The sequence below is a fragment of the Echinops telfairi genome, unplaced genomic scaffold (assembly GCF_000313985.2).
Source record: "Echinops telfairi isolate 266 unplaced genomic scaffold, ASM31398v2 ScPeMD7_3;HRSCAF=10, whole genome shotgun sequence".
Lineage (NCBI taxonomy): Eukaryota > Metazoa > Chordata > Mammalia > Afrosoricida > Tenrecidae > Echinops > Echinops telfairi.
In genome coordinates this window covers 44,724,152-44,746,779 of record NW_022103899.1, presented here as the reverse complement: position 1 = coordinate 44,746,779, position 22,628 = coordinate 44,724,152, and the positions used below count along the sequence as shown (strand labels likewise).

General features: G+C 50.2%; 1 protein-coding gene and 1 pseudogene across 2 annotated transcripts in view; both read right to left on the bottom strand.

The window, feature by feature from the left end:
• PNKD (PNKD metallo-beta-lactamase domain containing) overlaps positions 1-22,628 on the bottom strand; it is an 89,253-nt gene that overhangs the window by 32,760 nt on the left and 33,865 nt on the right. The window contains exon 1 of one of the 2 annotated variants that reach the window (XM_045297052.1): positions 341-501. The exons of the other annotated variant lie outside the window; for it this stretch is intronic. Within the exon in view, the coding sequence (XP_045152987.1) occupies positions 341-501 (161 nt within the window). Of the gene's footprint in view, positions 1-340; positions 502-22,628 lie in introns of those variants that run through there. 2 annotated transcript variants of the gene reach the window in all.
• On the bottom strand, positions 22,560-22,628 carry LOC115872058 (annotated as a pseudogene).

Sequence of the window (22,628 nt, the reverse complement as noted above, 5' to 3'; positions counted from 1 at the left end):
GAAAGGGTCTCTGGGGACCTAAGCCTGACAGGGATAGCCTTGCTGGGAGCGAGGGCTCCTTCATCCACCCCTTTTTCACCTCTCATCTCACACACCCTTCTCTGGAAAGTGTGGCTGACCCCCTCTCCTAACCCCTACCTCATGCTCTATCTACAGCCCCCCAATTCCTTCTCTTCCTCCGCCTCAGTCTCTTCTGCAGTCCCCCCAGTTCAGTGGCTTCTCCGAAGCGTTTCTCATCTCCCTGTTTCCAGCCCCCGATCTCCCACGCCATGCCTTTTCCTGAGCCCTCGGCAGCCCCCGCCTAAGGGTCCTTTCCCCAGCGCATCCCCGCGGCACTAACCCGATTCGGAAGAGCAGCCTCTCGCTGCGCGCCATGAACAAGCCGCGGATTGTCCGCCGCGCGCGACAGGCGTGGGGACTCACGAGCAGGACAAGAACAAGGAGCAGCAGCCCGGAGCTGACGACCCACAGCCACGGCGCAGGCCAGCTGGGCAAGGCCATGCTCCAGGCAGGCGCCTGCAGCGGCCGGGGGGGCGGGGCTGCCCGTTGCTAGGCGACGGCGGGCCCCGGGCCCCACGCGGGGGACCTGCGCCGTTGGGGCCCCGCCCCCTTGCGCCAGCCGGCTTGGGGGGCATTCTGGCCCCGCCCCCTCACCACCAGGCGAGAGTCCCGAAAGCCACCCGGGCTGGTGGCGGCCAGGCCCTGCCCCCATCTGGCCGGTTCGGAGGCGGGGCCCTGAGCAGACAGCTCTGCGCTGATCTCGGAGCCAAATCGGCAGCCCCTCCAGGAACCTGGAGGAGAGACAGATACTTGAGGGTCCTCCCGGCGGGAAACCTTAGGAGCGTGAGCTTTCTCAGCTGGAAGGAACCGGAGCGTTCCACTCATTCATTCACCCACTCACTCATTCATTTACTTTTCTAGTCTTCTCATTGCCAGGCAGTGCAAAATTCAAGAGTCACACGCCCACACGCATGTGTGTCTATGATTTCAAATTGTGGTGCCATAAGGAAGCAGGCAGAAGGAGCAATCATTTGGAGGAACCAAACCAAACCAAGCCCACTGTCGTGGCAGGGGTTCTGACTCAGTGACCTCAACAGAGGGTTTCCGAGACTATAAATCTTTAGTAGAGCCGACAAGCCTCTCTTTTCTCCCGTGGAGTGGCTGCTCGGTTTGAGCTACCAACCATGGGATTAGCAGCCTCACCTAACCAACCATGTGATTAGCTGTAGATGATGGCTTTCCTGACAGCGCATCGGCTTCATATGGAGATGACCCCAAACCATACAAACTATGGAGTGGATTCTCATCTTGTCTGGTTTGTGAGGTTCTAGATCTTTGAGGGGATGGGCAGACAGCCTTGTTTTACCCCAGAGTGGTGGCTGGTCAGTTTGAAGCGCCCACCTTGCTTATCCCACATTAGCTCCAGAGCTCCTTAGGATGTGCAGGCCAATTTAGTTGGGGGAGGGTGACATTTAAGGCATGCCCCAAAGGACAAGATGCCAACAAGGCTGAGGGCGGCCAGTGACTTGACCCATGGAAGACAGAGACAAGGCTGAGGTATCCAGACTCCCCAACCCAGTTCGATTTCCACAGCACTCCGCTGTCTTCCTGATGGATTCCAAAAGCTGTCAGGGTCAGTGGGGTGGACAGAGGGGAGAGGGCAGGGCTGACGCAATAGACACGCGTAGGCACAGAGGACATAAGGCTGGACGACAGGCTCCAGCCTCGTCCTGGCCCTGTTCCAGAGGGAAGGACATGCTGCCGGCCGTTGAGTTCACTCTCTCCTGCTGGGAGATGGCTGCTGTGGAGAAAGCAGGTGAGGCCAGACTCCCGCTTTCTCCTTGCTTCCTGTGCCCTGGCCTGAGGCAGACCGGATACCCTGACCCCCGTGTCACACGGTTTTCCCTCTCTCTGATTAGGTATTCGGATCAAGGGCTGACTCCCCGATGCCAAGCGAGCCTATCCCAAGTTGTTGTGGGGTGATGTTGGGTCTGTTCCAGCTCCTAGCAATGCCAGGCCGAGGAGTGCCCTGTAGCTCTTGAGCTTGTCATCCATACTGGAGCAGATCGCCAGGTCTCTTCTCCGGGGGGGAGAAACACTGGGCTCAAACAGCCTGCCTTTTGGTTGGCAGCCAAGTGCCTACCCTTTGTGCCACTAGGGTCACTTCGCAGGCCAAGAACAGATTGTTAGTGTACACACTGCCCGGAGGACTCCCCCGCCTTCCTCACCCCAGAAGAGATAAGAGCTGGGTTACTTTAGCTCCAAATGGAATTGGAATCCAGGAAGCCCGGACCAGACGGACAGGCAGAGACATTTTCTCTTGCGTGGATCTGTCTTGGACAGGGCCTGTGGCCTGCGTGCCCCACAACTCAGCTACTTCTCGGATCTCAGCCCAACCCCCAGGCTGGCTGAGCCCTAGAGGGGCTTGCCATAAACAGTCACAGCTAGTATTGAATTAGACTCTGGCCACTCCCGATCCCTGCTTGCTGTGTGCTGCAGGAGGTCGAGGGGGAGGGGGGAGGGGGGATGACGCGATGACCAGACTGCTATGCAGAAGGTCCTTCCAGGGGCGGGGAGCTTGGGTCGCTTATGTCTGTGCCTCCACGTGCAGTGAAGAGTCATGTTGGGGCTTCACAAGTCATTGTGAACGCACCCCTCTGCAGGTGAGGCTGTACCAACCTCATATCGAGACATTCAAGCACAGCTCCTGTCATCTGAAACTGGAAATGCAGGTGCAGGCATGGGCCTGCAGGGAACACAGAGAGAGGAGCCTGAATCCTCCATCTCCGGCTACCACATACGTGCCCTAACAAGATGCGAAAAACCAAGCTCACTGTACCTGGCTCCTGTGAGCCAGGGCTGGGGTGAGTGAGAGGGGTGTGTGTGTGTGTGGTGTGGTGTGGTGTGTGGTGTGTGTGTGTGTCCGCTCGCCGTGTGTGTGTGTGTCTGTGTGTGTGTGTGTGTCTGTGGTGTGTGTGTGTCCGCTCGCCATCAGGGAACCAGCCTTTGATCCTCCCTGGATGGTTCTGGAAGGCTTCCAACATTGGCTTCCTTCCTCTTCCACGAGAGCTTTCTGCCCCGTGTAGGGGCTGCCCCATTCTTCACCCCTCTCTTGCACTGTATATCTATCATATCTAACTAGTTGGAGGTCCCTAAACCTACCACCACGCAGTCTCATGCCCCATGCCCTTGGACATGCTGGGCCGTCTGCCTGCCTTTCCATGCACCCTTTATTTTTCTAGAAACTCAGACCAGATAGTCTCTCCTCCAGAGAGCTTTCCTTGAATCCGCCAGCCCTACACAGGCTTATGCCTGTCCTCTTCTGTGCCAACCCTGGGCCTTGTACATACGTCCAACTTTCAATGCAACAACCATGCCATAATGTCTTGTTTATTTAGTCTAAAGACTCAAAGACTTTTGAGTCTGCCTTAGGGGTAGGGACAGCGATTCAGTGTGCTGTGTTCATCTGTGAATCTCCAGTGTCTGGCTTGAGTCCAGTCACACATCAAATGCAACTGTTCTTTGAAATGTCAGCCTCCTAACCACGGCCCACAAGCCCCTCGGCTCGATAAGACAGGGCCTATCTTGTCAGCTTCCTCAGATGTCATGCTTCCCCTGGGCACACACCAGCCACAAGGGCCAACCTCGTGTCCTTCTAAGGGCCTAGGCTCTTCTCCCCACCCCCCAAGGGTCACTCTCCCCCTAGTTTTCGGACCAGTTGGCAGCTTCTCATCCTTTGGGTCTCAGCTCAAACATCACCCCTTCCTGCTGAAAGTGACTTGAATTTTGAGCTGCATAATAGTTACATGGATATATACCAGTGGCTCTCAATGGGATGGTTTTATCCCCTTCCCCCTCACCACCCCGCCCCCCCACTCCAAGGGACGTTGGAGACATTTCTAATTGTCACATCTGTGGGCAGCATGCTACTGGCCTCTAGTGGGTAGATGCCAGGGTTGCTGTTAGGCGTCTGTGTCTTAATGCCCTGGGGTAGTTCCCCACCGCACTGGCCCAGGGTCAGTGGTGAGGAGGTGGGAATCTCAGGCAGAGACAAACTCAAACACTCCGCAAGCTGTATCCCGAAGGTGTGTGTGCTCTGCTGTGTGCAAGTTCTCCATCGATGAAGTACTGAAGCCCTGCCCCTCTGAGATGGCTTCCGGACCACCCTGGCTTTCTCTGCAGTGTGCTCACATTGCCTCTGCTCACCATCTCTGGGCACTTCTCACAATGGGGCGCAGAAGGCCCAGGAGGTCAGAGGAGGGAACTCTCTCTGCCTTTGTGCCATGGTCCTCCCAGGCAGGGCCTAGTAGAGGGCCTACTCCAGAGCTGGTGTGCAGCAAGGATTTCTGATAAAGGCATGGATGAGAGAGACAATGCGAGAATAGCTAGGAACTGCCCCAAGCACTTTGTCAGAGGCCAGAACCCTCTCACCACACTGCCTGTCCTGGCAGACTTGGCCCTGCAGCAGACTGGGGCAGAGACTATGTCCCACCCAGGATGGTGGGTGGTGAGCAGGATCAGGACTGGCCTGGCTGCTGCCTGTAGCTCATGACATCAGAGGCAGCTGCCTGCTCTTTCAGACCCCTCAGGAGAGTCATGTCTGAGGAGCTCCCACACGCCAGGCTTCGGTCTGGACCTCCTCCGAGCAGCTTTGCAGCGAGCGCTGCCAAGGCTAAGGTGTGCCTCTTCGGAGAAACCCGTGAGTGACCCAGGTCAGGGGCTGGCCATCCTGCAGGTTTGCCTGGGAGGTGGTGATTTTAGAGCTTAACTCACAAACAGCAAGCCCCCTTCCAGGATCTGGGGGCCACCTCGTGTCAGCCCCGTATCCCACCTGCCAGCTCTGGTGTCTGCATCTGCCTTCCCAGTGGCCTGGGAGGTCCCCCTTAGGATGGGCATCATCCTGTCTTCATCTTGGTACCATGGTTCAAGCTGGATGCCTGGTGCTGGCTTGGTGTTCAGGAAACCACTGGTATTGATGGTGATGATGATGATGATGATGATGATGATGATGATGGCGATGATGATGATGATGATGATGATGACACACTCATGAAGGAGCAGAGATGATTGGAGCTGTTTGAATGTCAAAGAAAACAGACACCTGGTTGGACCAAGAGGGAACTAGGTCGGCTGGAAAAATTAACCACACACACAGAAGTGGTAGGTGGGATCCTTTGCCCACTCCCACCCAGCTCAGCCATCTCCTCATCAGCTCCCCCAACCTGATCTCGCCCTCCCACAGGGGACTTGCCTCTGAGCCTCTGCCCAGTATTCTGGAACCCTGGTTGGCCTGGGCACAACTCCTCCCACCCTGCCCTGTCCCGGCTAAACATGAGCCTTACCTTCTGTTCCTTTCCCTCTCCCACCCTCCTATCTTCTGAAGGAGACACCTTCAATTGTTCAATTGCCACACAGTTGTGTTGTATCTCCCAGTTGGGAAGGGGCGCACTAATGCCATGCCAGGTCAAGAAGATTGTCCTCCCTCCCTCCTGTAAACACCTTGCTTTACCTCTCTCTGCTCCAGTCCCATCTATTGTCCCAGGCCATCGTCATTGAGGGCTTAGACACCCGTTTGCCAGATATCTTGCCTGCTTCCTGCCAGTCAGGGTAATTCTAACAAGCATGGCTGGTTTGACATCTTAGCTCAGTTCTCAAACAAAGAGCCTCTCAGAGGGGGAAAACAAAGAAACCAACCACTGGCCAGACGAAAACTTACTGCCATTGAGTCTGACTCATAGCCACCCTATAGGACAGAATAGAACCGCCCCTGTGGGTTTCCGAGTCTGTGAATCTTTCCGGGAGCAGAAAGCCTCATCTTTCTTCTATGGAGCAGCTGGTAGGTTTGAACTGCTGATCTGTGGTTGGCAGGTCAACTCGTAACCCACTCCTCCAGCAGGACTTGTTAAAAGGCAGACCACTGGACCCTGATGCCGGAGGAGGCTGAGACTGGGCCAGGCTGGGTGGTGCTCAGCAGTCAACAGGTGACACTGGTGACTCTGAACTCTACCTTGGCTATAGTTCCTGACCTGAATTACAAAGCCTTCACTTTAAGACAGCAGCATAATCACATGGTTACACCATGGATTCACCTGGAATTTCTCATCTGAAAACCTAAACTCCAGTCTTTCTCTTAGACATCTTCACCCACAATACACATTACCACCCCCCACCATCCCCCACTCCATCACCCCCACCCCCACCCCAGCTTCTCTGCAGTGCTGTGAATTACTTCACACAGCATTTCTAGCCCCACCAAATGACTCGGTGGACTATGCAAATGAGGTGCTTTGGCCCACCGAGGAAATCAGACAGGTTGCTCACAATGTAAATTAGATGCACGACACCCTGGTGGAGCTGGAAATAAAGTGTATGGAACTCTAAGGGACTGGTCCATTTTGCCATCACAGAGGAAGGACCTCCTGACCACCCAGAAAGAAGAGCCAGGGATGGGACACATCCGTACCGAGGACCTCCTAAACTGAGGAGACAGAGAGAGGGCTGTAACACCAAAGACAGTGAGAGAGAGAGAGAGAGAGCGCACGAACGAGGAGAGGCGAAGAAATGGCTGCAGCAGGAGCAGCAGAGCCAGGAGACCCACAGGAGACGGTGCTATGGGCTTCCTGGCCCATGGAGGGGGTTGCTGCCCACTGTGGGGGCAGGAGGTTTGCCAGCGGGCATCTGTGCTTCTCTAGACACTTATTGGCAGAGCTGAAGATCTTTGTAACACTGGTCAAGGCTGGGGAGCGACTGAGAGGCCAAGGAGCTATGGGGCCATGAGGCCAAGGGCCAGATAGGCTTGGTATAGCTGAGAAGCTGTCTGGACCGAAGAACTGTATCCTGAGTTGTTTCTGATCCTGAATTGTAACCTGCTATTTCCATAATAAAGGGCATGGTCAGGAGTACTGTCTGTGAGTTCTGTGTGGCCATTGCAGTGAATTGTGGAACGCTGCAAGCAGAGAGGTAGAAAATTCCTTGGGAGGAACATCTGATGTGGGAATTGGTAGTTGGTAATTGGTTGGAGAGAGGAAGTCTCTTTAGACTTGGCGTCCACTCCAGAGGAACGGGACAAAGGTGAAGCTTTCTACTCCTGTAAAGAGTTACAGAGTCGAGAACCTACAGGGGCAGTTAGTTCTTCTCTGGCCCACGGGGTCAACTCCGTGGCAGTGGATTTGGTTTTGGGTCCCCCTACACGTCAGCCTTGGGCTGTGGCTCTTGATTCTGCTTCCCCTTTGGGGAGTTAGAAGAGGTCAGATATTGCCTAAGCAACCATTTTTTTAAAGGTTCAAACTGAACAAGTTTATTAAAGAATTGCAATCGCCTCTCACAGGATTGGGCACCCGGGCGTCTCAGCTACTCTAAGAGCTTTTGCAAGGGCATTTTCCCACCTCCAACTGTTTGTTTGCTCCCAGCCCTTCAGCTCTCTCACCCCCATTTCTTCCTTCGCAGCCAGGTCTTGAACTACTGCCATCCGGCAGCTTCCTCATACCCTTGTCCCTCCAATACCCTTAGCCTTCTAACTTCCACACCTACTTTTCTGTACACACACACACACACACATCATCATCATCATCATCATCATCATCATCATCATCATCAAAGCTCGGACAGCTCTTTCATCTTGCTGTCATTAGGCACAGTAGTTATCCCAAGCCTCAAGCCCCAAGCCCCAATTCCAATCCCTTCTCTCAACCACTAGCCTTCCCTGGGGAAACTGAATACTGTATTCATAGCAAGTGCTCTTAGCTTGTTCCTTCAAGTATTCAGGCCCAGAATTCGCTCCTGGTCACTCCTTTCCCACACCCTGTAAGCTAGTGGTTCTCAGCCTTCCTAATGCCATGACCCTTTCATATAGTTTCTCAGGTTGTGGTGACACCCAACCATAAAGTTATTTTCGTTGCTACTTCATCACTATAATTTTGCTACTGTTATGAAGTGTCATGTAAACATATGATATGCAGGATGTAATTTCATTGTTACAAATTGAACATAATGAAACATAGTGATTAATCACAAAACAATATGTAATTGTATATTGTGCACTATTTATTTCTAATGACAAATAAATGAAATTTTGTCTTGAAGCATGGTGTAGCATGGGTAACAGTCTTCACACCGGGTACTCGTATGTGGGCGTATCTGCATGTGGGCAGACTCGCCTGGAGACGGATAGAGGAGCAGTGTCTTGGTTCCTAAAATTATTGGAAATATGTGTTTTCTGATGGTCTTAGGCGACCCCCGTGAAAGGGTTGTTCAACCCCCAAAGGGGTCTCAACCCACAGGTTGAGAAATGCTGCTGTAAGCAAACTCAAGTATCTCTCTGCCTTAAAACAATACAACACAGCACAAAAACAAAACCAATGCCCTTGACCTTGGGTCCCCTTCCAGATTCTGCTTTATCTTAATATAACCTAGTTTCCTGAAGGAGCCCTAGTGGAGCCTTGGACTGCTAACCACAAGGCTGGTGGTTCAAACCCACCAACTACTCCATGGGAGAAAGATGAGGCGATCTGCTCCTTTAAAGAAACCCGAGATGGGGTCAATGGAGTCTGAGTTGACTCCAGGGCCATGGGTAGCTTCCTGAAAGAAGGTCTCTCAAGACCATGATAGAGTACATTTCTGTTCTCAGTTCTTCCCAAATCTTTCCCCACAAACACACCCTCCACATGTGACAAAGCACCTTTTCAATGGGGGTGCAATATATTTTCCCACCTACTGATGTTGAACTTGGCCTGTGAATTGCTAGCATACATGATTCTCATAGTGGGGCTGGCCATGTGGTCCTCTCTGTGGACTGGCTGCTCTAATTGGGGTCATCGTCCTCAAGGCCTGGTGGGCGAGGATGTGCTCCAGTCTCTCCTCCTTCCCCCGTCATCTGCTCTTGTGTGCTCCGATCAGATATGTCCCTCTCCTGGAGCTGTGGATTCAGTGCCATCCTTTGAAATAAATTCCTCTCGGGAGAGGGGCAGGCATCCACTTGGTATTTGGGACTGGGACCAGCCCCCCAGACCACTAGCATACATGATTCAAGCAGTTGAACTTGGTTTCTGTGTTCATGACTTTCACCATGACTTTTCTCTCTGATAGTTACTAGTCTGAAGGAAACCCTTAGGCTGGGTGACCACAGAAAGAGGACAAAAGATACATGCAACAGACCTGGATCCCTGCTCAGCCAGACTGGAAGTCAGCCCATCCCACATCACTGAAATTCAGGCTGCTGGCAGACGCCTGATTGAGAAGTCAATGCTTATTGTTTTATGCCTTTGAGTTTGGGGCTGGTGTGTTAGGCAGCATTAGGTTAGTCATTAACAATGCTGGAAAGACTTAGTCCTTGGATAAATGATTAGTTGTCTAGAAGAGAACAGTTTAGACCTGAACCTCATATCCAAATAAATTCCAGGTGAAGTAGAGTGCTAAAGGTCTAAAGCAACCCAGACAACATGAGAAGAAACTAATTGTGCGTTCATTTTCTGGATGGTGCAGGACTTTCTATGGATAACAACAATATAAGTGGTTTTCTAATGCCTACACCAGGCATATTCCTTTTAAAGTCATCTATTACTTTTAAACTCAGACAAAAAGCAACTGAACCTCTACCAGGGGAAAGAATTACTCTATTGGTTTTTTTTTTCTATTGGGCTTTTAATTAAAACATTTAATCTTCTCTCTGTTAAAAAGCAACAGGAACAACAGAAAAATGACAAACAAAATTGCGAGAAATGTCTGCCTCAAATTTGTTGAGTTAGTATACTTAACTTGTAAAGACCTTAAATAAATGAGAAATCAGAAAGGCCCCAATTAATGAAATTACATATATATATGAAAACATTGTTTTCAAGAAAATGTAAGTTAAACAATGAGATGTGATTGCTACCTATTAAAATAGCCAGAATTAAAACAAAAAACCAGGATTAAAACCAAAATGTTAAAGGTTTCTTAAGAATATGGGAAATGGATATTGCATGTTAGTTGCTAATAGGCATGAAAGGCCTAAAACAATGTTCCTGTCTTTTGACTTTGTAATTGGACTTTAGGGATCTGGCCACATGATACGCATACATGGGTATATTAGAAGTGTACACAAAGAGTCTTAAGGCCCAACGGGTTCAGCACAGTTACTGGCAATGGCGAGACTCTGTAAATAATCTACAGGTGCAGCAGAAAGGAAAGAGGTAGGCTTTGCTTGCTCTGTGCAGCATTAAAATGGAGCCCATAACACCTTCTGTGTTAGAATAATCACCCGTTTAAGATCAAAGGGCAGCAATTACACAAGGACAGAGTTCAGAGGGTTGGGAAAGTTGCAGAGACTGGGAGGAAGTGGGCCAACGGGTGGCACGTTGAGGGGATTGCAATGGAGGAGTCGAATCAGACGCCGAATGTAAAACTGTGATCTCTCTAGAAACCTTCACCAGATTCATAAGGCAATGTTTAAAACAAATCAACAACAGACAAAACACAGAGGGGAAGTAGGATACACGATGTTTCACTGTGGGGATCATAGTCAATAAGATGAAACAAAATGCAACGGGCAGGCAAGACTTGAATGCAACCCAGAGAAAAGTTACTAGAATTGTATCTGATATAGTTAAAGTTTATTGTGTCAACCTGGTCAAGGAACTCATGTGGGGTTAATTGAAGAGCGGAGAGATAAATAGTTCAGTGAGCCTCGCCTTTCTAGTTCTCGGATCTCTTGTTTTCTGATGGTCGGACCAGGGTGCAGCTGCCTTAGCCGGTTCCCTGTTTCAGCTGGCAAGGCTCACTTCCTGCAAGACATCCCTGAGGAGAAGCCACATGGACCTGATGCAGCCCTGGGTGCTGGAGCAGCTGTGTGGAGACCCCTGCCAGCGCTGAGATGCTTACGCATTCACTGATTCGGTTTTCTTCCTGCAGTCAGCATCATTGCATGTGTTTTGTGAGATAGAGGAAGACTGTGGATTGGTGTCAGACAGATGGGTTACTGTTGGACTTGTGGACTTGGGCAGCACTGGGTTGGGATGTTTTCTTGATGCGCACTTACCCTTTATATAAAACCCTCTCTTATACATGAGTTTTGGTGGATTTGTTTCTCTAATGTACCCAGACTCACACAGTGTCCATGTTAATTTCCTGGGTTTGCCATCAGGCTGTAGTAGGTAAATGTTAATGGTGAAGCTCAGGGGAAGCTATCTGCTTTCTTTGGCAAATTTGTTGTTGTTGCTGTTGTTGTTACATGATTTTATTTTATTTGGTTTTGGTATTTTTTAATCTATTTTCTTTTTAAGATTTATTTATTTTTTAATCATTTTATTGGGGGCTCGTACAACTCTTATCGCAATTCATACATACATACATTGTGTCAAGCACATTTGTACATTTGTTGCCATCATCATTCTCAAAACATTTTGTTTCTACTTGAGCTCCTCATTTTTTCCCTCCCTCCTGGCAACTTTTTTTGTTAAGTCTTAAATTATTTCCAGACGAACAACTAACAAAGCAAAGAGAGCATTGAGCCCACACAAATAGAAGTATGTGGGCACATTGATAACATTTTTTTTAAAGAACATGGCAGTGGCTAATTGGGTTAGTTGCTTAATACCCATCCTCCACCTGCTTTTTTTCCCTTTTGAACCCCTATTTTGTGTGCTTTTCTATGAACAGTCTTAGCCTCCATGAGGGACCCTTCCTAACCCTGGGGGTTGGGGGATTTTGTCACCATGTATTTATTCATAGGTTAGACCCAAGAATGGGATGCAATTCTTGTCATCAGACAATAAGACCACTTATTTATGTAGTACTAATTGCTTTACATACATGGACTCTTAGCTTTCTATGCATCAAATATGATTATAATTCCCATTGCACAGTTAAGAACATTGAGGCCCGGAGAGAGCCAGTGAACTGCTCTCTGGGCTGCACAGCTGCTAAGTGAAATGGGAAAGGGAATAGGCTGGAGGTCTTCTAGGGAGGTTTTCCTTGTTGTTTTTTAAAAATAGGTCTGAGTTTCCTTTCAAGGAGCACTGGTGGTGTTGTGGGTTGCTAACCAGCAGTCAGCAGTTCAAATCCACCAGTCGCTCCACAGGAGACAGATGAGGTTTTTCTGGTCCCATAAAGATTTATGGCCCGGGAAACCCACAGGAGCAGTTCTACTTTGTGCACAGGATTACCTTCAGTCAGAATTGACTCGATGGCAGTGAGTCTATTGTGTTTTCCTTCCCCACTTCCTTTGTTCTTAATTATGAATTCATGATACTGGGGTATGCTAAGGACAAAATATTGAACTATGCAGGAAGCATCAAAAAAAGATGGAAGGAATACACTGAGCATCAGAAGGAATCGGTCAAGGTTCAACTCTTCAAGAAGTAGCATATGATCAAGAACGGATGGCGTTGAAGGAAGAAGTCCATGCTTCACAGAGGGCATCGGTGGAAAACAAGGCTCCAGGAATTGAAATACCAATAAGATGTTTCAACAAACTGATGCTCCACTGGAAACACTCACTCATCTATACCAAGAAAGCAGAAAGACAGCTCCTAGGCTGGAAAGAATATACCGATGTTTATGCACATCCTAAAGAAAGGTGATTCTGTAGAATGCAGAAATTATTGAATGATGCCATTGATATCACAGGAAAGTACAATTGTGTTGAAGATCATTCAAAAACAGATGTAGCGGATAACAGTTGTATGAGCCCCTAATAAAATGTTTAAAAAAAATAAAAATAAAATAAAAAATAAATGATGAAAAAACAAACAAACAAACAAAACAAAAAAAAAACAGATGTAGCAGTCCATTGACAGGATGATGCCAGGAAGTGAAGCTGGATTCAGAAGAGGATGTGGCATGGAGGATAATCATTGCTGATGTCAGGATGATCGTGGCCGAGAGCAAAGAGCACCAAAGAGGTGCTTACTTGGGTCTTACTGACTCTGCAAGGCATTCCACTGTGTGAATCGTAACAAACAATGGTTAGCACTGCAAAGAATGGGCATTCCAGAATACTTCACTGTTCTGTTCAGGACCTATACACAGACTAAGAGACACCCGTTGGAATGGAACAGGAGGATACTGCAGGTTGAAAACCAGGAAAGGTGTGCCTTGGGGTTGCAGTGTTTCATCATACTTACTCCATCTGCATGCTGAGCAAATCCTGAGAGACACTGGGTCATATGAGAACTCAGCTCAGCATTAGGATTGGAAGAAGGCAGCTTTCTATGTGAGGATGATGCGACCTTTCTGGCTGAAGGTGAAGAGGACTTGAAGCACGTACTGATGAAAATCAAGGATTTCTGCCTTCAGTATGGATCACAACCCAATGTAAAGAAAACTCAAACCCTCAGCACAGAACCATCAGACAACTGAACCATTAGACAACACCCTGATAAAGGGAGAAAGACCGACGTCATCAAGGGTTTCGTTTTCCTTGGATCCACAATCAATGCTCAAGGAAGCAGCAGCCAAGAATTCAAGACTCTTGTCTTTATTGGCCAAGTCTGCTGCAGGAGACCTCCTTAAAGCGTGAAGGAGTAGAGATGTCACCTTGAGGACTCAGGTGCCCCTGCCCTGAGCCATGGTCTTGTCAATCACCTCATCTATGTGGTGGACAAGGAATAAGGAAGACCAGAGGAGAATCGCTGCCTTTGGATGTTGGTGCTGGTGAAGACTCCTGAAAGTACCACAAGCTACCAGAGAACAAAGACATCTGAGTTAGAGGAGGCAGATCCCCGGTGCTCCTTTGGAGTGAGGATGATGAGGCTTCATCTAATGTACTCATCAGGACAGGGCAATCCCTGCAAAAAGAGACAGAGCTACAGAAAAAGAGGAAGATCCTCGGCGATACAGCTCGACACTGGCGGCGACCATGGGGCCCATGCACAGCAACAATGGTGCAGATGGTGCAGAACCAGGCAGTGCATCCTTCCATTGTGGCTGGAGTCACTGCGGTTCCAAACCAACTCCAGGGCACCTAGCAACATGCTTTCCTGGCTCTCACCGTCCGTCCGTCACCTGGACCCTTGTCACCGCCTTCCCAATGCCAGGCGTCCGTCCTACCCACCTCTCTAGCTTTCAAGGAGAACCTTTCGGAAACACAAACCAAGACATGTCTGCCCTGTTTAAGATGCTTCAGCGACTACTCCCTGCTGTTGATTTGCTAAGAGTACCAACTGGCCAACTTGGAATCTGCGGGTCCTTATGATGTGGCCCTTGCCTGTGACCCTTCGTCTGTCCCCACCTCTCTCCTGGCCTGACGCTGCAGCAGTGTTGAGCCCTCAGCGTGCCTTGTTCTCACTGTCTTCCTACCCTTGCGCCTGCTATTGCTTCTCTCCAGAAAGCCCTTGGCTCCACTTGCGGCTCCCCAGAAAATGCTGGGCCCCATCGCTGGCTGCCTGACTGGGATCATGGCAAGCTGTTTTATGATTTCTGTGTACCTTGGTTTCCTCGTCTGTGACCAGGAGAAAGAATGACATCAACTTCATAGGGTGCCTGGCACCCAGAAAGAGCTCACCACACGTAAGAGATGACTCCTTCCACTAGAAGGTAGGCGCCTTCTCCTGGTTTTGCTCACAGCTGGCTCTCAAGTCCTAAGAAAGCGCCTGGCACAGAGCAGTCCTTGAAACGCAGGGCAAATGGCTGAATGAACAAACCCTCAAGCCCAGCTCTGCGGGGAGGCATCTTTGCTAGCCCTCTCCTCCTTGCCCAGCTCAACCCATTCTCGTCCAGTGGAGCCTGACTCGCGGTGCCCGGGTGCAGAGTAGAACTGTGCCCCGCAGGGTTCTCCGGGGCTGAGATTTTTCAAAAGTCGATCGCCAAGCCTTGCTTCTGTGGCGCCCCTTGGGGGGACTCCAACAGGCAACCTTCCTTCCCCATCAGCAGCGGATGTCGCTAACTGCTTGCACCACCCAGCAGTCCAGCCGGGGCAGTTACTTCCCCCTTGGTCACCACACCCGTCAGCTGTGGGGCAGCTCCTGGTGGGGGAGAGAGGGTGGACGCTGAGCTTGGACTGGCCAGGTTACAACGTCATTCCTTCTGGCACTCTGAGCAGCGATTTCCACTGGGTCAAAGCTCAGGCTCTCGCTTTGCAAAAGCGAGATAAAGGACACCGCACCTGGCTGATGATCACCACACCAAACTCACTGTCGTGATGCCTAAGGACTCTCCTATGAGGACAGAGTGCGACTGCCCCCGAGGGTTTCTCAGACTGTCACTCTTTAAGGGAGTAGAAAGCCTCATCTCTCTGGTGGTTTTGAACTACTGACCTTACAATTAGCAGCCCAACCGGTTCACCAGTACAGCAACCAGGGGGGCGGGGGCTCCTGGGCCTCTGCCAAGTACTGATTAGATGTTCCCTGCTGCCACTGCAGGTTGTGTATCATCTTTGCCACCTCAATGCTGATCCTTTAAAAACAAACAAACAAAAAACCACACATTCTGTGCACGTACAACCAAACCAAACCCCCAAACAAAAACAAAAGGAAACACTGATTCTGGGTCATAGCGCCCCTACAGGACAGGGTAGCATGCCCCTGTGCATTTTCCACACTCCGAATCTTCGTGGGAGCAGAAAGCCTCCTCTTTCTTGTGTGGAGCAGCTGGCCTTGTGGTTAAGGCCACCAGGCTCCCTGCCTGGCCCTTGGGTGTGCTCAGTGAACATTTTGTGAGTGAATGGGGAGGGTGCGCTCCTTCCATTTGTACCCCTGTCACCCAGATGCATGCCCTTGGGTCCTCACCCCTGGCCCACGACAGACAGGCACCTCCAGCCTCCCCACACCTTCCACCCTTTGTTCGCAGAGGAAGCCTTCCGAAGCCCAGCTCCAGTGGCTGCCCACTCAATTGCAAACCCCTTGTGTGAGCACTCGGGCCTCAACCTAGTTCTCTAATGTTTCATGTTCCACTGCCCCACCCCCTGGGATCACTTTGCACTGGTCACTGGCCTGGGTTTTCGGTCCCCCGTGGCTGCCTTACCGCACCTGGAGGAATCCTTTAAGGCCATCTTCGAAAGGTAGTCTCTGCTCCCAGCACTCCCGAGGGAGTCACAGGAGGGGCTCCCAGCACTGACTGTGTGGAGCTCATTAAGACCCGGACTCGCTGTCTGGGGAGTCAGGCCAGCTCTCTGGGGGTGGGGGTGGGACCCAGGAGTCCCAGGCCCAGGGAGGCAGCTCAGCCCAACCTCTGAGAAGTGCTCCTTCAAAGCTCAAAGTGAGTCTTTGCAGCCTTTTCTGATCACCCCAAACACTGCCTGCTCAAAGCTTAGTGCCCAGCCTCTGAAAAACTGCCTGGCCCACAGGAGTCAAACAGTGCGCACTATGTTTGATGCAAACCATGCATGTGTATGCGGTGTTCGAAAACGGGTGTGCTTGCTTCCTGTACATGCTGTGCACTTCTTTTTCAAAAACATGGTATGCACTGAGTTAATGAATGGTTTGAAAAGAAGCACTCTCTTGCAACTCTCCACTGTGGCCTTTGGGGGAGCGGCAGCATCTCCTTCACAAGACTGTGTCCTCTGCACAGGCCCAGACAGCTGCTTTGTCTCTCCCCACCCCCATGCCCCCACCCCGTGCTTAGCATGGGGCTTGCCCTGCTGGCCACGTAATAAAGGCTTGTTCAGGTGTGGGGGAGGAAGAACAGATTGTCTACTGTGCTCTAGGCCTGCCCTAAGCCCTTCCATGGGCTCTTTAACCTAATTGCCCTCCTAGCTCTATGAGGAAGGCAGTATTACCCTCGTTTAGAGAGGTGCCAACTGAGGTTTGAAGAAGCTAACTGATGTCCCACTATGGCACAAATAAGTGACAGGGCCAGTATTCGGTTCTGTTTGTATCTGAGCCCATGGTCCATGTTCTTTCCAGGATAACCACTCAAAGTGGGTCCTGTGAGGAGCCTTTTATAAGGGTATGGGCAGGGTACAGGGTACACAAGAATAGGGCTAGTGACTGGGGCCTGAAGGGTGAGCGGAAGAGGCAGTGATGGAGTAGAGAGTGCTGGAGCCAGGTGACAGGGAGCCCTGACACATGCTGTGACCTTTGGTTGAGGGAGGGCCACACTGGGCTCTTTGCCTCCCATCTCCTGCAGGAGCTCCCCACTAGCCAAACCCAACTGGGAGCCTGGGGGACCATGCACACTGATGTCAAGTGGAGAGGGTGGAGATGGGTGTGATAGGTAGGTTTATGGTGCCAACCTGGCCAACAGGAACATGTGGGAGTCATCGGGTCGCAGTTTGATTGGAGGACAAAGAGATAAATGGCTCCCACTCTCTGGTGATGGGGGTATGGTGTGTTTCTTTAGTCACTCGGACTAACACAATGGGTCTGGGGTACTAGCAGAATGAAGCCCAAGATGCATATGTGTGCAGGGCAGGGGTGATGGGCATGGGATCTTCAGAGGTGCAGGCTGGCTGGCCACTACCACCTTCCATTCAGAAGCTCGCATGCTACCTCCAGTTCACACTCCACTCGGGGGGTAGGGGGATTGTCTTAAAACATGAGTCAGGTTAGGCCCCTCCCTGCTCAAAGCCATTTCCTGGCTACTTAATGAGGCCCCTGGTCCTGCCCACCACTCCAGTTTTCTCTTAGGGTTCTCCTTCAAGTTCTAGGCTCCTCCACCTTTACTTAGCTTGTTTCCTTAGCTGGAACGGTCCCAGCATGCTACACACACACACACACACACACACACACACACACACACACACACACGCTACACACACACACCAAACCCAAGAAGCTGCTTGCTACACATGGTAAATGACTGTACACTAGAAGGTCAAAGAAAGTAGGTCAGAGGTTATTCTCTTGAAGGGTATCTATAGAAACCAGACTGTATAGTCTGACTCACCCTAAGTAGGACCCACTCCCTTCTGATATTGTCCCCTTGAAGGAGAGCCCGAAGGCAAGCCCGGGACCACTCAAGGATGACTAAGGTTAAGCTACTATATTGAGTCTAGGGTCCACTCATCTTGCCACTTTTGTACCCCTATTCCCTTCCTTTACTATTGCGTGTACACCCCTAGGTACTCCCTCCTATTGCTTGTATTGCAGCCCCTTCTCATGATGTACATTGTTATCTGTAATCAGTGGGCTTGCATGTCCCCAAAGATATATAAGCTTTGGTTAGAAATAAAACCTCACGATGCTCTCTCTCCTCCGCTCGTCCCACCTCCACGTGGACCACCAAGAGGAGCTGAGGTGAGCATGCTACCATGAAATGTGTCTGACTTCTTTATTTTACTCTCTCTCCCATCTCTTCCTATTCTCCATGGCTTTACTATAATCTTCATATATTTTAACCGTATAATTGTGCCTACCGAACCTGTGATTAATTGTGGGGGTTGGCTACACACACACCCCACACACACAGCTGTCCATTCCACTCAGGCTGGTCGCCAACACCACCCTCCCACAGAAGTTTCCCCAAGTCCCCTTCCCCACTGGGTACCTGGTAGCAGGTGTAACATGTACTTCGTGGAGCGAGTTCTGGTGTCAGTCTTCCCCACAGGACTGTCACCTCCATGAGGGCAGCAACTGCTGCCATTAGTCCGGTCTGAATCCCCACCCCTCAGCCCTGCCCTGCACTCAGTCATTCCTAGAAATGTCAGTGCTTCCTGGGGGGCCCCAGGAGGCCAGCTGACTGCTCTCCTAGCTCAGTTGTGTTTTGTTTTACTTAAGGGAACCTTCTCGTCTGGGGAGATTAAAGCCTCTCCAAAGGTGGAGAGACATGACGCTTGGTTTCTCTATCTGTAATTAAAGGAGAGTAGAGTGTTTCCCACAGAGATGGCAGTGCTTGCAGAACGCTGCCCACCTGCCTTGTCTTTTTGAGTCTCCCCAGGTGCCTGCCTCCACAGGGTGCTGGCTCACCTCTTCCCACTGCGCTCTGCTAGTGGGAAGTCTTTGAATTTGTCTTCTCAGACAAGGGAGCCCCGGTGCCAGAGTGGTTCCGAGTTGGTCAGCGGTTCGAAACCACCAGCTGCTCCTTGGGAGAAAGAGGGGTTTATGCTCTTGTAAAGAGTCACTGTCTTAGGAACTAACAGGGGCAGTTCTGCCCTGTCCCGTAGGGTCACCATGAGCTGGAATTGACTAGATGGCAATGGGTTTCGTTTTTGAGTTTTCTTCTCTGACAGGTCTCCACTTCACCCAACACCAAACCAAACCCATTGCATGGAGTCTGTTGCTACTCATTGCGACCCTGCAGAGGGCTTCCAAGGCTATAGAACTCTTAAACGTTTTACTATTCATTGGGACTTAACACACAGATCACGCCATAGTTCAATCACGTCAAGCAGTATTGTACAACTGCTACCACACTTTCCAAACATTCTTTTTCTTTCTGGACTCCTTGACATCGTCGCCCATTTACCCCCCACCCACCACTGTACCCCCTGTCCCCTGAACCCCTTCTACTTGCTGTCCCTACAGGTTCATCAATCCTGAGTTTCCTATACTGAAAAAACAAAAACTGAAAATACAGGAAATGTTGAAGACCAGATCAGGTCCAGCGTGCATCAGAAGGGGAATCAACTGACCACATTTTAACTGTTTAAGTCAGATTTATGCTTTTGATCTTCTGTACTCATCTCTCCAAAGCCCTCTGTTCAGTGACCCTTTCCCCCCATTCCTCAATGTGGATAGAGGGAGTTCATCGGAGGCTTGTTTCCTATGTAGCTCCCACAAATGGATCTTGGGCTCCCACTGTCAGTCATAGCCTTCTGAAAACTGGCAATGATTTCAGCTCCCCATTCCTCCCTGCCCCTTTCCTGTGCCCCCTGGAACCATTACTCCTGTTACTGTTTCTGAAGAGTTATCTAAATATACAAATGAACATACGCAAATATAACATGATTAATGAGGTAAAACAAAAAACATAATAGTAAGGGGAGGAAACATTTAGGAACTAGAGGATAGTTAATGTGGTTCATCAGTACCTTGCTGCACCCTGAATTTATCATCCATTCAGTGTGGCCCTTCTGAGAGGGACTGTCCAATTATCTTAAAGGTGGGTTTTGGGTCTCCACTACATCCATGCACCTTCACATAGATTTGGTTGTGTGCTTTTGAACTTCTGATACCTTTTCCCATCGACACCTCATGATCACACAGGCTGGTGTGCTGCTTCCATGTGGGCTCTGTTGCTTCCCTGCTAGATGGCCGCTTGTTTAACTACAAGCCTTTAAGACCCCAGATGCTATATCTTTTGATAGCCAGGCACCATCAGCTTTCTTCACCACAAAGGCTGTCGATATTTATGGGAGCAATCAGCCTCAACTTTCTCCCACAGAGCAGCTGGTGGCCTTGAACTGCCAACCTTGAGGCAAGCAGTCCAGTGTTCACCAGTTTTACAGTGCTATCATTTTGGGTAGTTATTTTCTATTTTTAAGTACTGGCTATTCTTGCTAGTTGCCATCAAGCCAGTTGCAACTCCTGGTGGCCCAGGTGTGCAGGGTCCTGTGCTACTTGGGTTTTCCAGAAGGTGACCTTTTAGCAGATTACCAGGCCTGTCTGCCAATGTGCCTATGGGTGAGTCCCCCCTGTTGGTTGTCTCATTTAACTGAGTTCACCTCCCAAGCGGGTCAGGAAGAGAAGCGCCAGTGATAGGATGGTTATGCGGTCAGCTGATAGCCAGACAAGGCAGTCAGATGCTTGAAGGCAGCAGCAGCTCTGGGGAGAAAAGTTCTGGCAGTTTCTGCAGTAAAGATCGCAGCTTGGGAAACCGGTAGTGGCTGCTGCATGCTGTCCTAAAGGGTCCTGTCAGACAACATTGATTCATGGAGACTCAATAGCTACAATGGGTCCTGACCCACCTTATGATAAACACTGCACTGAATGATCCTCCCCGTCCCCCGGGCCTCACTGGAAATGGGTTAGACCAAAAAGCCATTGCGTCGTCGATAGGCTCTGTGGGTTTCTGAGACCTTTAATCTTTTGGGGTGCAGGGAGTTTCATTTTCCTCCCGAGAAACAGCTGGTGCTGACCTTGCGGTTACCAGCTCACCTCAAAACCCACTATGCCACCAGAAACATATGAGGTGGCCTCTTCTTAAAAACAAACAAACAAACAAACAGCTCACTGTTAGCGCCTTGATGCTGACCCATAGTCACCCTGCAGGACAGGGTAGAGCTGCCCCTGTGGGTTTTCAAGACTGTAACTCATGACTGGAGTAGGAATCCTCTTTCTGCCTCGGCGTGCCTGGTGGTTTTGAACTGCCGACTGCAGCATGACATGTAACCACTATGCCCACCAGGGCTCCTCTCCTTTAGAGACTGCTAATTGGGGTGGCTTGAACCCAGACGCCTCTCCTTGGGAGAAAGACAGGCGCGGCTGTGTCCGTCTATCAGGATGTAAAGCCTAAGCGCCGGTTCCACCGGCCTGATACGGTTCCCAGGTGTTGGAGCAACTCAGGGCAGAGGGTTTCATGCAGGCTTTTCTTGCGGAAAAAGATGACAGCTAGTTCCTGCCCCCTAGTGGTCATTTTAAGAGTGGCCTGTGCCCGAGATTCTGGTGAACGCTTTGGGCTGGGTCTGAGATGAATGACAGCCTAGTGTCCGACCCCTGAGAGCCTCCCCCATCAATGACTCGCACCATTGGCTCTGGACCTCACTACCGATCACTCAGCCTTCGCTAGGCAGATAGCGCCCAACCCTAACCACGAGGAAAGTGCTAGCAAACACTCACAAGGTGACCAGTGTGGAGGAGAAATGTTCGTGTGCTTTCATGCCTGTTTCAGCTATTGCAAAAATACTCAGGTATGTTTGGAGCAAGCTGGGCATGTGAATGGACTTTTTCACCTGTACACTTTAGAAAACCTAAACACAGATCAAACATTTTTTTTTTTAGATCAAACATTTATGATGGAAATTCAGCACCCAAATTTAGATGTGTCGTACACATTGTATGAGGGCTTAGATTCTGAATGCCCCGTTTGCAGCAGATGGATGGGTGGCAGCGAAAACCTGTCCTCCCTTGGCAGAGTCCCACGTGGATTAAGCCTCACTGACTTTCTTCTGACCCTGAACCAAGGGCGGGAGGTCACCTGGGTATCTGGCAGAGTGTACTGGAAAGGGAATTATCTCCACCCGTCTGCAGCCAGCCCAGGGACAGGCAGTCTCCCAAGGGGCTTGACTGGGTGTGTCCTTGGTGGACATGGACGGTACTCGGGGTCACACAGTCATAAGTCATGCCCTATCCGTCACGCCTAGACATCTTTGGTGGGAAGACCCTGGACCCATTTTGCAAGGTCCTCTGTGTAACATAAGGTGCGGGCCTCAATCGTGACCCTGTTGCTGATTCTGTAGTCCCACCTTCACTGTGACGTATTCATCTGCTACCATCCTGAATCTGCGTTTCCTTTGTTCCATGCCTCATTTACATAGCTTTCTGCCCTGATGACCTCATGCTAATGGCCTCCTTCATGCGGATGACCGTGTCATCTTTGTCCTTTGTAAGATGTGTAAGTGCTCCTCTTACATTTGCATTTGAGAACAGCGTCTCTTTCTTGCTCTAAAACAGGGTTGTGGAGGCTGGGGTTATGTCCACCTTTTAAATGGTGTTCTCGGAAAACTTAAAATGAAACGGGCGGCGGCTCATATTATGTTTGTTTCTTTTTAAAATGCGGGACGCTGCATGAATTTGCGTGGCATCCTTGAGCAGGGGCCATGCTGGTCGTCTCTGCAT